This window comes from Equus caballus, chromosome 10, assembly GCF_041296265.1.
Source record: "Equus caballus isolate H_3958 breed thoroughbred chromosome 10, TB-T2T, whole genome shotgun sequence".
NCBI lineage: Eukaryota > Metazoa > Chordata > Mammalia > Perissodactyla > Equidae > Equus > Equus caballus.
The window spans coordinates 6,330,917-6,344,492 of NC_091693.1; the positions used below are offsets into that span (position 1 = coordinate 6,330,917).

The following is a 13,576-nucleotide window of genomic DNA, read 5'->3' on the forward strand; positions in this document are numbered from 1 at the left end:
CTGTGTGTTCTCATCTGTGGGGACAAAACGGGAGGGGGCAGAGGTGGACCTGGGGAGCTCTCTCCCCTCCTTCTCTTTCCCCTCCCCCTTCCCCGTCTGTCCTCCCTCCCCAGGAGCCCCACCCAGCCCAGACCTGCCGGTCTGCGCCCCACGCCGACCTCCCCCAGGCCGGGTGGCTGGAGGCGCCGCCCTGCCTCTCCCCCCGCGCCCCCATCGCCCTCAGCGTCTCCCACTCCTGCTCCCACCCTGGGCTCTGAAGCCAGGAAACCCAAGAGGAAATGACTGGGCGGGTCTTGGTCCCCGCCCGCCAGCGCTCCCCTGGCCACACCCTCCGCCTGGACGCAGCCACCACCGCTGCCCTGTCTCCACGAGGCTGCCGGCCCGGACCCGGCTCGGACGTAAGTCTCTCCTCGCATCCTCTCCCTCCGCCCGCCCTCTGCCCGGCCGCGCTCAGGTGGGGCGACGACGGATCCGCCGGGGGCCTCTCGCCCCCCTCCATGCTCGCTTCTGAGCCTGCTCGTCGGTACTCCCGTGGGCTGCGCTGTTTCGCTCCTCCTGCCTCAGTCTCCCCAGCTCTCCTCCGTGCCTCTGCGGCCAGTCCCTCCCAGGTCTGCCCGGCGTCCTGTTCTGTTGTCCCTGCAGCGAGGCTTCTAAAGCAACTCACTTTTTCCCCTGCCATCAGGAGCACATTACTCACTCTTCCTCTTTCCCCTCCTTGCTGACTCCTCGGCTCCGGGGACAGCCCCAGAGGGAGGGCCCGCGATCTCCTCCTGTGCCCCAGACCCTCCCCGCTTGCAGGGTCCGTCCGCGGGGTGAGTGCTGAGGAGCCGGGTGTCCCTGCGGTGGCTGCTACTGGAAGCTGGGTTGATCTGATGCTTTCTCTTTTCTCTGGGGACCTGCAGAGGCAAGAAGGGGGTGGCGTGGCGGCTGGGGACCCCCCACTTCGGAGACCCTCCCCCTGCCCCCACAGCCGGCTGTCAGTCCTGGCTGGAGTCCTTGAAGCCAGAGAAGGCTGCTCAGGGTGGGGAAGGGGGCTGCAGGCTCGGGGGGCTGCCCCGGGCCTGCCGCCCTGACAGCATGGCTGACCGCAGCTCCGCCGGCCCGCAGATGTCGCCCTCTGGTTGTCTGTGCCTCCTCACCATCTTCGGCCTCATTCTCCCCACCAGAGGTAAGGCCCAGCCCTGGTCTCCACGCTGCCTCGGGGCCCCCAGCCCCTCCTCAGGGCGGCTCTGGGCCGCGTGCTCACCCCCTGCTGAGCCGGCACCAGGAAGGGGGGATCCCGATGAGGGGGTGGGGCTTACACCCTCTTTGGACACCTCAGACCTGGGTGGCCGCTTCCAGTGAGTCTGGCCAGAGGCTCCCCTGCTGAGCATCCTCCAGTTTCACCTCCAAGAAGAACTCACCGAGTTTGATTTGGCTGCGGGATCCGTGTGGGTTTCTCCTGGGCAGCCAGGAAGTGGGGCCCCCAGCGCCCCAGCTCCCGGATCCCCGGGTGATAGCGATTAGGCAAAGGGGGTGAGCGGCGGGGGCCAGTCGGAGACAGAGCTGGAGATGGCACAGCGTCGCCTGGGCTGGGTTTCCTGAAGGCAGGACCCCTGGGGGCGGTCGCAGGAGCCTTCTGGGGCAGGCGCTCTGTGCGCGAGCTCTACTGTTCCACATGTTGTCCTGCCCATTTTACGGATAAGAAAACTTGAGACTCAGCAAAGGGAAGTGCCCTGTGCCGCAGGCTAGTGAGTGGAGGGCTGGGATCACAACCATCCTGTTGGCCCCCCGCTCCAGCTCCGCTGAAGCTGCCCTTTGCTCTGCGATGGAATCATGCTCACGAGTTCCTCCAGTCGTTCGAGGAGTGTTCCCTGAGCAGCTACTCTGTGCCAGATCTTGTTCTCTGTGCGATGAGTAAAATGGGAACTGCTGGTCTCGTTGGGAAGGCCAGACAATAAGCAAACCCCTAGTCAATGGTATAGGATCTAGGAGGTGGTGAGTGCCGAAGAGAAAAATCGAGGCGAGCGATGAGATTGTTTCACGACTCAGGAAGACTCAGGAAGGCCTGCCGAGGAGGCTGCTTTGGGCAACACCCTTCCCCCCTCCGTCTCATTTCAATCTGTCTACAGCCCTGAGAAGTAGATTCAGCTGTTATCCCCACTTTGCAGATGAGGCAAGTGAGTCTCAGAGACGGCACATCACTTGCTCCAGGTCACACAGCAAGGAAGTTGTTGGGAGCAGAATTTGAGATCAGGGCCCTAGCTGCCTGGAACGTCCACAGGGGTGGGCAGGGAGAGGGGGCTGGAGGAAGGGCGCTGGGGTATGAGCATTTCTTACAACACTTCCAGGGGCATGGATCGATAGCGCCCAAGCTGGTCAGTCAAACATCCGTCTGCCTTTCCCAGCAGACAGGGCCTCCTGAGTTACCCCCAGACTTTCAGAAGGGGAGGCAGGATGGGGATGCTGATGAGAGAAGGGGGCCCAGAAGCTCCTCCCTGACTTCTCATCCTCGATTTCCCAGGACAGACATCGAAGGAGGCCACATCCACTTCTCTAGCAGACCCAACTACTGAGGAGATTCGGGTGCAGACTGAAGCCCCAGGTGAGGAAAGAGGAACAGGTCTGTCAAGATCCTGCCATTGCAAATAACAGCAGCAACAAGTCTCAACTGTGGACCAAACTGGAATTTTTAGATTGTGTAACTGAAAAGTCCAGGGATAGACCTTCAGGCATGGCTCGATCTAGGTGCTCAAATGATGCTATCAGAAACCTGTCTCCATCTCTTGGTTCTGTTTCCTCAGTGTTGGCTTTGTTCTCAGGCAGATTCTCCTCTTATGGGGCCAAGATGACCCCTAGAGACCCAGGGCTTCCATCTTACCTGATAAGAATCAAGAAGAAAGAGCATTTCCCCTTCCCCAATCCAGCCAATGTTCCAGAACTGAGTGCCACTGACCAGGCTCAGGTCATGTGCCAACCCGTGAGCTGATCATTGTGGCCACAGGCACAGAAAGCTGATTGGCCAGACCTGGGTCTCATGGTCAACCTCCAGTGGGGCTGGTGCCAGGCCCACTGACCGAAGTGGACCGAGAATCAGGGAAGGATGGTTTCCCAGAGGGCGTTCCAGGGCCTCTCACCGGAGGCAGGCGGATGCCGAGTAGGGGATGGGCGTCCGTGGGAGGAGGGCCTGAGGCGGCCTCACATTTGGGCAGTTAGCGGAATGGCCGGATTCAGATTTGTTCGTAAGTGGTTTCCACCACATCAAAACTGAGTTGGTGTGGAAATCCTCCTGCACCTGCGCCCACGGGCTTCCTCCATCTCCTCTCCCTTCTCTCCCTGTTTCCCGATCCAGGCACAGACCACACGGAGCTCCAGCCCACCCCTCAGACCTCAACCCTGCCGGCCGGTGGTGAGTGGGGCAGGGGAGGGGCGGGGAGGGGCGCCCGGGTCAGACGTTCTCCCCCGCTTCCTCTGACGCTCTGCGTCCCTGGTCACCGGTTACAGCCCCCCTCCTTTACTCTGTGGGGGGGCACCAGCCAACTCCCTTCACTTCTTCAAGAAAGAAACTTTTGAAATCGTGAAAAAGAACATGCGTACAGAAAAGTACAAAACCCATAACTGTACAACTTAACAAATTCCTCTGAATCGCACCCGGGGTCGCCGCCGCCTGGTCAGGGAGTGGAGCGTCGCAGACGCTCCGGAAACCCCCCGGGGGCCTGCCCCGTTCATTTCTCCCTTTATCCTCTTTCCCTTTTTCCTTTTTTGAATGTTCAGATTATTATTGAACTTTTCCTTCGATTATAACATAATTCACAAAGTGCTCCCCGACTATCCCATTGATGTTTAGTGACACCGTAAACATAACACACATAAACACAGCCTCCCTGGAGACAGTGAAAATACTGCAGGCGAGAGGAAATCCCTTCGTCCATTCCCCACGCTGCTCTCTCCCCCATCTCCAAGAGGCCCCCTCTGTCAGCCCTGGGTGGGGGCGTGTTTCCGTGAGCCTAAGGATACTGGGCGATAGTTCTGCAGTGTGCTCTGCTCCCCCTGCAGTAACACGCCCGATGCCCCCCCGCATTCCTGTGTGAACACCCATCTTGCTCTGTTTCCCCGCCCCTGGGACTCCTCAGGAGGCTGTGCATGGACTGTGGAGCCACGCACATCTCCGTGAGCATCTCGGTCACTTCCAGTTTCTTCTGCTACACACAGAGCCACAAGGAGTGACATGTCCCCTGCTCCTCGAGCCCACCCTAGCAGCATGTATTCTAGATGAGTCCTAAGTATCTCACCCGTGTTCACTCGTTCAGCCCTCACCCAAACCCTCGGCGGTGGAAGCGAGCCCAATCCCCGCTTCACAGACGAGGACACGAGGGCTCAGAGTAACCCGCCCAAGGTGTCACAGCAAGGCAGGGACATGGCTGGCATCGGGGTCCAGGGGTCTGGCTCTGGGGCCCTACTCCTACCCACAACACTCTGGGGCAAAGGACGCTAGCGCTGAAGTTTCTTTCAGGAGCCGCTTGGCCAACGGCCACACGAGCTGCCCTCAGCAGCAGCGTGTGACAGAGTCCCCCGTCCCAGCCCACGGGAGCGACTTTGGTTTTTGCCAACCTGATTGGGGAGGCCCCCGGCTGTCCTGTGGACCTGCACGTCCCTGCCTCACTCGCGTCTCCCCTCCCCTCCTCGCTCTTCCGACCCCAGTAGAAACGCCGCCACCGAAGGAGGTGGAAACGGAGACCCAGACCCAGCCACTGCCGGGGCCCGAGGCGCATCCAACCACAGTCCGGGGGACGGACAGGAGCCGCACGGAAGGTAGGGCCCGGGGCTGTAACAGCAACCCGCGAGTTTTGTTTAATTCTCTATCTAGGTCAGCATTTCCCTAAGTACGCTTCTCAGAGCACCCGTTTGGGGAATTAATACATTTTCAAAAAATTTCTTTGCAGTTTGTGGTCAAAGGTCTTTGGGAAACTCTGAGTTAAAGTTAAACACGTTTCCTTCTGGCGGGACTTCTCAGAGTCTTAACAAAGTGCATCTGCAGCAGGCTCCCTGAGAGGAGCATGTATCCGCAGTGTTCCCCAAGTCTAATAGACTCAGGGCCCTCTTTTGTTCAGGTTCCTTTGTGGGGCTGGTCCCAGGAAATCTGGCTGTGGGTGTTTCCTTGGTTGTGTCTTCTTATGGGAGCAGGAGCTTTCCAGTTGCAAAATCCAGAAAACCCAACTGAAAAAAAGATTTGTTGGCTATATACAATCTGCAAAGTCCAGAGGTATCCAGTTTCAGGCGCAGCTGGATCAAGGAGCTCAAGCTGTCATCGTGACTGACTTGCTCCCTCTCTCCACTCTGTTGTCTTCATTCTCAAGTGGCTTTTCCCCTTTTGCTGGCAAAGATGGTCCCATAATTCTAAGGTTAGGTCACAAACTCAGCAGCTAGAGAACGTCTCTTTCTCATTATCTCCAGCCCAAAGCCTAGAGTTGATTCTCATTGGCCCAGTTGGGGTCACATACCCGTGTTTGACCATCGGAAGCCTAGGAAATGGACTGCCCTGATTGGTCAGGCCTGAGTCTTGTGCCCTACCCTGGGGCTGGAGAATGGGGTAGCCCTGTCTAAATCCCGTAACCCAGAGTCAGGAAAGAGGCAGTTCCCTTCAGGACAAGTGAGTTAATGTCACCAGAGGTGTGGGGAAGGGGGCGGAGCCGAGATGAGGGCAACAGGTGGCCTATAATGCTTGTGTGATGGTCTGTATTTGAAGGGCAGCCCCTGCTGGGAAGTACAGTAGCTTGGGCACTCCCAGACTGAGATGCATGCACAGTTGTGCAGACTGGGCACTGCACAAGAGCCCCACCTGTAAGGCCGTGTCATTCCCCTGGTAGATTTGTGTAATTGTTAGTTTCCAGCGATGGCAGTAAAGCATCGCATTCTGACAGAATCTATGAAAACAACTTTACAACAGGTGGAAATAACGTGTCTTGGGAAAGGGACTTTTCTATTTTGCACAAAATTGTCCTCTCGGGGCAGGGCTTAGCGGCTGTGTCCACACTTCCCGGCTGAGGAAACATCCTCGCATCCCGGACTCACTCACTGAGTCCTTGCCGCTGAGAGTTACTCTGCGCGATGGTCCACGTTCCTGATTATTCCTGACAGACAGTCACCCGGGCTGAGTGGGTCAGGGGCCAGTGATAGAGGCACAGCCGAGCCTCGGGGTCAGCAGGCCCCAGCACAGAAGCCCCAGAGCTCCTCTCCCTCCCTCATCTTTGATTCTCCTGTCTCCTGCCTGGCCGGGAGGTGGCTCCTGTCATCTGCTGCTCTGAGTTGCACCGTGATTCCGCTCAGATCCCTTCTTGGAATGGAAAGGTCGAGGGAGGGGCGAGACCAGGTCCCCTGCCCCACTGTGGCTGGGGCACAAGCGGAGAAGGGAACTGAGGCCCAGAGAGGTTACTCAGTGGCACTAAGCCACACAGCCCACAGAGGCAGAATGGCCTCTAGCGCCAGGCTGGCTGAGCCGCACACCCACCGGGGCTGTCCTTTGGGTGCTCTGTCGGCTCCCCAACTTTGTTCCTGCTCTTGATCCCGTTGACCCCCTCCTCCAGACAGGCTTTCCCGAACACCTCGGAATCCTTGGCTGTTGGTTCATCTGTAGGGGGTACGGGGCAGAGACTGGCCTGGGGAGCTCGGGCTTCTTGGGGCAGCTGCTCTGCTCACTGGCTTTGCACGGGGACATCGGTCAGGGGTGACGATTTCACTGGGGACACTTCTCAGTGCCAGAGGCCATGGCTTTTTTGAGGGCGTCGATTCTTTTAAAGACGGGAGCCCTCGGGGATTTTTGGCCTGGGACAAGAGGTGATATTCGAAAAGTCTCATAACAAGCATCTCCACGCTCTGTCACGGGCCCAGGGTCCCGGCGGCCCCTGCCTGGCTGTGACAGACGTTGCCCTTTACTTCCTGGATGATGGGGCGGCCAAGGGGTCCTAGGAGAGGGGCCAGGGGGTCCTCGGGGGTGGGGTGGCTGGTCTCAACCAGGGTGCAGGCTTACCTCAAATTTCATACCTGCCGTTCCTTGCTGCCTCCAGGGTTGGGTGAGGGGACCTGCACCCTGAATGAGTGGGTGACAGGGCTGCTCCCAGATCCAGACGTCAGTGACGTCCCCTCTTTCCCTCCACGGCTCACTCCTGCCCTCCGCCATCTGGCCGTTCTCCGCCCATCCCACTGCAGGCACCACTCTCTCCAAGAGACGAACCCCCGGCAACGATGTGAGGACGGACCCTGCCCTCCAGCCAGCAGGTGGGTACCCCCCCACCCCCCCAGACCGCGGACAGGCTCTCTGCTGGCCGCTGTGTGTCTCTAGCTCCTGGCATACGGCCTGGCCCAGAGTCGTCCTCAGGAGGGCTGGGCTGGGTGAATGCATGGCTTCAGGGCTGGCAGCGGGCGCACCGGGCAGACACACAATAAATGTCAGAATAGATGAATGAATGCCCAGGGGCCCCCAACATCGGTGGGTTAAAATGACAACCAGTGATTTAGCTCCCAAGTCTGCGATGTGGGAGTCTCGTCCTGGCTCAGCCGGCTGCTTCTTGGGGTCTCTGCTGGGCTGACTTGTGCCTCTGAGATCTGCTTGGGGTCTGCAGGGGCTCTGCTCCTAGGGGCGCCTGGGTCTGGTCTCCTACTTCCTGCCCCGCCAACCCCAGTGGATGGATGGAAATGATGTGCCTGCATGTCACGTAGAGCATTCATTCATTCGAAAGTTTTCACTGAGCACCTGCTGTGTGCCACGCAGTGTTCTAGCTCCCAGGTACACAGCAGTGAACAAGACAGACCAAAGTCCCCCTCTCTGGGAGCAGACATCCTAGCAGGGGGAGAGAGACGATGAATGAGAATTGTAATCACTTTAGATCAGGGGGTTCTCAGTTGCTATCGGGTTAGAGTGGAGGGAATGAGCGGGGAGTGTGTTCTGTGAAGGGCAGGGAGGCCTCACGGAGAAGGCACTGTGGGGGCCGTGTCTAGGCAGAGAGAACAGCTGGTGCAAAGGCCCTGAGGTGAGCGGGGGGGGGGGGAGTCTGGTACATCACCAGCAGGCAGTGGGTGGGGTTGGGGCACATGAGTGAGGGGACTGTGAGGAGGTGACGTTGAGAGGCAACGGGAGCCACACTGTGGCCACGTGAGGACTTTGGGTTTGTTCTAAGTGTCCCAAGCCTGAGACCCAGGTGTCCCCTCTCCCTGACCTGCCATTCGCTGATTCACTCCGCAAACCTCTGCTGAGTGCTGCCTTTCTCCCTGTCTGTCCCCCAGCTTCCAGTGAGGACGACCCCTTCTTCTATGGTGAGTTGCCCTAGGGGGCGGCGGGGGGAGGAGGGGCGAGGGCCGCCCTCACCAGGCTCCTCCGTGTCCCTCTCTGCAGACGAGGACACTCTCCGGAAGCGGGGGCTCCTGGTTGCGGCTGTGCTGTTTATCACGGGCATCGTCATCCTCACCAGTGAGAAGGGGCAGCGCGAGGCACCAGGCGGGGAGGGGGGCCCAGCGGGCGCCCTGAGGGAGGTCTTCAAGGCTCTGGGGAGGTTGTTCAGCGCTTATCCATGCTTATCTGTTGGCGACATCACCATACAAATGACCCCAGAACTCAGCGGCTTAAAATGGTAGCCACTCACTCAGCCCTCAGGGCCATGGATGGGAGGTGCCGGCTGGACTCGTTCCTGCATCGAGGTCAGCATGGGTCAGCGTGGGTCAGCAGGGAACTCCTCCTGTGGCACCTTGGTCCCTGGCTTCGTGGTCTTATCCCCCGGTTGACTGGCCTGGGCTTCTTCACGTGGTGGTGGCAGGCTAATGTGATGGTGTGGCCCCCAGGACTAGCCACCATGGGTGCTGTGATCACCCCAGCCCCGAGGGCCGAGGGGAGGGCGTGGCTGCACCAGGACCTGCTAGAGACGGAGCTGTAGGGGGTGCCAGCAGGGGCTGTGGCTCCAGGAGAGGTTCCCGCCCACTGCCTCGTGGGCCTTGTGGAAGGCCCACCGGGAGGGGCGGGGTGGGGGTCCCAGACTCCTATACCATCCTCTCCTCCTGCCCTTCCACCTCCTGCCCTCCCCTCTCTGGCCTCCCCCCTTTTTGGTCTCCCCGTCCAGTCCCCCTGCCCTCCCCTCTCCTCTCCCCCAGCTCCTGTCTGGCCTCCCCGCCAAGGCTCAGGCAGAGGGCAGCCCAGGGCTGCTGCCTCTCAGCTCAGCCTCCCAGGACCCAGCCCCGTGCATGGGGAAAGGGGCAGAGGGAGAATGACAAGCAGAGAAACTAATTATTTTTAAAGTTTTTTTTTTTTTTTTGTGGAAGATTAGCCCTGAGCTAACTGCTGCCAATCCTCCTCTTTTTGCTGAGAAAGACAGGCCCTGAGCTGAGATCCGTGCCCATCTTCCTCTACTTTATATGTGGGACGCCTACCACAGCATGGCTTGCCAAGAGGTGCCATGTCTGCACCCGGGATCCAAACTGGTGAACCCCGGGCCACCAAAGCGGAACATGTGAACTTAACCACTGCACCACTGGGCCGGCCCCTTTAAAGTTTTCTAAATGCTGCAGATTAAGTAAAACACAAGGGCCGGCAGTTTGCGAGCTCTCCTTAAGCTGAATCACCCACGCCAGGTCCTGGCCTCTCATCTGACTCTCTCGTCAGGAAAATGGGCGCAGCCACACCTTTTTGCCTTGAGGTGGGAGGCAGGGCACTAAAGGTCATGCACCGAGGGGCCACATGTATGATGGTCGTCCCATCAGATTAGTGCCACACAGCCTGGGTGCATTGTATGCTGTAGGTTTGTGTGAGTCACTCTGTGATGTTCACACAATGATGAAATCGCCCAATTCGCAGGACGTGTCCCCGTCGTTAAGTGATGGGTGACTGTAATGTTAAAAAGAGATTGGTAACTCATGCCTGACCCACGCTGAGTCCAGGAGTCAAGCACTGTTGCCTCAGTGGTGTGACACGTCTTTGTCAACCCTGACACTGTGCTGGGCCCTATTCCCTCCCTGTGGGAAAATCGAGGCTCAGAGAGTTGAGGAGTTTGCCCAAGGTCACGCAGCACGTGAGAATCAAGGAAGGCCTGGCACCAGGTCTGCGCGAGGGCAGAGCCTGGCCGTTAACTCTGGGGCCAGAAGTGACAAACATCCGTGGGCACCCACTCTGTGCTCAACCCGGGCTGTGGGGCTGGGGGCACGGCCTGGTCCCCACCCTCGGGAAGCTCACATGTGGGGCTGATGATAAGCAGGTAAACGCACTAGTAAGCAGAGTGGATGTACAGAGAGGTGATTAATTACCATGCAGAAACAGAGCAGAGGACAGGACCGAGAGGGACGGAGGGAGCATCTCCCTCCAGTGAGGTGCAGTCAGCACTGGCTCCTCACCGTGAGAAGGATGATTAGAAAACCAGGGAGAAGGAGCCCCACTCGGAGGCCAGAAGGAGCTGAGCGCGTTGCGGCAACCACAGGAAGAGGCCAGGGTGGCTGGGCGCGTGAGCCAGGAGAGGAGTGGAAGGATTCCAGGCAAGAGGGCCAGGGAGGCGGGAGGCAAGGGGGGCAGCCAGGAGACTGCAGAGTGCTGTTGTCTGAAGCTCCCTTTGTCTCCTAAGATCCCCCATCATTCACTTGGCTCCAGCCCATGGCCTCCCTGCTGTCCCTTAAGCCCACCTGTCCCGCTCCTACCTCAGGGCCTTTGCACTGGTTGTTCCCTCTACCTGGAACGCTTTTCCTCCAGATGTCCATGTGGCTCCCCCCTCACCTCCTTCAGGCCTTTGCTCAGAGGTCACCTCCTCAGGGAGTTCCCTCTGGTCATCGCCACGAGGATGCCCCAGCTCCTGGACCTGCCTGCCCCCTCCTTGGCTTTATTTTTCTTCATGGCACACATCATCATCTGGCTTATCACCATCTGTACACTGGACTCAGCTATTTTTTTGCAGTGTCAGTCTCCCCCGCTAGAAAGCCAGCTCTACCACGGCTGGGATTTTCTTCCTTCTCGTTCCCGGCTGTGTCCCCAGTGCCTGGCACACAGCAGGTGTATAATAAGTATTTGCTGGATGAATGAATAGCAGACAAGCCAGGATGGGCTTTTGAAGGACTCTTCCTTTGGGGCCCTTGCTCCAGCTGCTCTCCGTTGGCTTCTTGTCACCTGCTCAGACGGGCAGGTTGACCGGCTGGTCTCCGCCACCCAGCACAGCACAGTCGTCAATTCTGTTCCACCTTGTGACCAAACCATTTCCTTTGTCCGCAGGTGGCAAATGCAGGCAGTTGCCCCGCTTGTGCCGGAATTATAACAGGTGAGTCCATCGGAAGCGGGGCCAACGACCGATGGGCACCCGGAGACCAGCCCCGCGGCTGCCTCCCCTGCACAGAGCCTGCGCAATGGTCAGGAATGGCCAGCTGAGAGGGACGACATGACAGCCGAGCCCCTGACCCCTGCCCTGCCCACCCTGAAGGCAGCCGGTCCCTGGCGCGGCCCCAAGTGATCTGTTCTCTCCCCATGACAAGTAAAGCACTGTGGTCCTGCCCCCTGATCTTGGTCATCGTGACTGACAGAGGAGGACAGCGAGGGGTCGCATTCTCACAGCCAAGGGGGGCGGGGGACAGTGAAGGAGCCAGCGTGCATCGTGAGGTGGGAGGGGCAGGAGTGGCCCGCAGGGGCCCTGGCCACGGAGGGGTCAGCGCTGGATCCTGCCTGTGGCTGCTTGAGACCCCAGACAGGTCCCCTCGCAGAGCCTGGGGCCAAGGCCAGCTCACCCCGACAACCCGTGGTTGCGTTGGTCACTGCGAGCACAAAGGGAGGTCCCCGGCCCACGATGGCCCCCCTTGCCGCACACTTGGGTCCCTCCAGCACTGCGAGGGGGCTCGCACATGGGAGTGTGGACACCCTGCCTGCCCATCCGAGCTCCCGAGCTCCATCCGCACCCAACCCACAAATGACCACCTTGGGGCTACCTCTTGGTTTCGGGGTATGCCCCCCAAGAAGGCCACGTGGGCCTTGCAGTGGCGCAGAGCACTTGGGGGGGCAATTCTGGGGTCGCAGGGCCCCAGAGTGGGGTCGAGAAGGGGCGCAGGCTCCCCGGGCGCTTCTAAGGCCCTCGGGCTCTGCAGCCGGTGGGGGGCTCCCCCGGGTTAGGCTGAGCGGGCCCGGAGGCTGAGGCATCCTCTGAAGAGGGAGACGCGGCCTGTCCATCGGTGGCTGCATCACAATATTCCACCGCCTTCGGGTCACGGCCTGTTCATGGTTACACAGTCAGTTTAGTGGGCTGGGAGTTGCATAAAAAAAGAGAAAAAGAAGTAATGAAATAGGAAAGGAAATATCAGAGTACATCACAAATAATATGGCCTTCTTTCTGTATATATCCTCTGCTCAATTTTTGCCACATTGTCGTCCTACCTGGGTTTTTATTTACTTTCTTAAGAGATCAATTCCCTTTTTAACTTAAATAAGTTTATTTTAAAGGCATAATCATATATGGAAAACCAGTCCTGCTCCACATAAATAAAAGATAGCCAGAAAGACAAATCCAATGAAAACAAACATGTATGAGCTGTATATTGTATTTGTATATGTAATATATATCGTACGTGACATACATATTATATACGTAGAGGAGAGAAACAAAATATTTTTTGATTGGCACCCACCACCTGCTAATCAGGACAGACGCCTAGCCAGTCAGGAGGGAGGATTAGCATATAGATTACATATTACATATATGTTCATGGATAGTGTATTATGTCTATTAAATTGAATCAGGTGAAATTGTCACTATTCAAATTTTTTTGATCTGTAAACACGACAATTTCATAGGGCTTAACCTAATATATACAATGATCATATAAAATGTATTTCATACTGCAGGTCGCTTTTTAAAAATACCGAGAAGCGCTGGTCGAGGGAGTGTGTAGGTTGTCGTGGGGAGGAAACTAAGTTTCCTTCTTAGAACAGGAAACGCCGGCAGCCACGTTTGCCCTGGAGGGGTGGCCACCCCAGTTTGTGGAAGATGTTCTAGGGCGGTATTTCCCAGACTTCTCTTCATAATTGTTGCCATTTTCATCCTGCTTGTACTGTTAATCACTTTTTTTTAAAAAAGATCAGCTCCCTTTTTTTTTTTTTTTAACTTAAATACATGTATTTTAAAAGGCATAGTCCTACATGGAAAGCTGGTACTGCTTGATATAAACAGAAGAAAGCCGTAAAGGTAAACCCAATGAAAACAGACAGGGAGACAGACACGCGGTGTTCCAGCTGGATCCTGAGTGGCTGCCCGGGGCTCTGAGCCAGAGGCCAGAGTCTGCTCCGCTGGAGGAGACCAGCAGGGGTCAGGGGTGTGGGTGTCACCTCACTGCCCAGACACCGCGGAGTCTGGGAGGCCCAAGACCACCTCATTTCTGACACCAGCTGCAAGGTGGAGTGTCCCCGAGACCGCCCCTGGGTTTGATGATTCACTAGAAAGACCCAGAGCTCACTGAGAGCTCTCATGCTCATGGTTATGGTTTATCACAGTGAAAGGGCCCAGCTTAGAATTAACCAATGGACGAGACACACACGGGGCAGAGCCAGGAGAGCTCCTAGCACCAAGCGTCGAGTCATCCTCTCCCAGTGCAGCCA

At 57.7% G+C, this 13,576-nt stretch overlaps 1 protein-coding gene across 24 annotated transcripts; it reads left to right on the top strand.

Annotated features, from left to right (window-relative positions):
- The first annotated feature begins 18 nt into the window (after nt 1-18).
- On the top strand, nt 19-11,495 carry FXYD5 (FXYD domain containing ion transport regulator 5). Of its 24 annotated transcripts, none has more exons than XM_005596147.4 (9): nt 19-398; nt 1,108-1,168; nt 2,504-2,584; nt 3,332-3,388; nt 4,681-4,791; nt 7,186-7,254; nt 8,260-8,289; nt 8,369-8,443; nt 11,213-11,495. In XM_005596147.4, exons 1-9 carry the CDS (start codon nt 279-281, stop codon nt 11,260-11,262), a joined length of 654 nt encoding a protein of 217 aa, XP_005596204.2. In that variant the 5' UTR covers nt 19-278; the 3' UTR covers nt 11,263-11,495. The 24 variants fall into 24 exon arrangements, 16 of the variants coding, with proteins under 16 accessions (XP_005596204.2, XP_023505307.2, XP_005596205.2 ...); XM_023649539.2 differs by having other exon boundaries at nt 116-398; nt 1,092-1,168; XM_005596148.4 differs by having other exon boundaries at nt 130-398; nt 4,684-4,791.
- The last annotated feature ends 2,081 nt before the right edge of the window (nt 11,496-13,576 follow it).

Coding starts and splice junctions, on each gene's coding strand:
- FXYD5 (XM_005596147.4), top strand. CDS start 279: ATGACTGGGCGGGTCTTGGTCCCCGCCCGCCAGCGCTCCCCTGGCCAC. Junction 3,389..4,680: donor CTCAACCCTGCCGGCCGGTG/GTGAGTGGGGCA, acceptor TTCCGACCCCAG/TAGAAACGCCGCCACCGAAG. Junction 7,255..8,259: donor CCCTGCCCTCCAGCCAGCAG/GTGGGTACCCCC, acceptor TCTGTCCCCCAG/CTTCCAGTGAGGACGACCCC.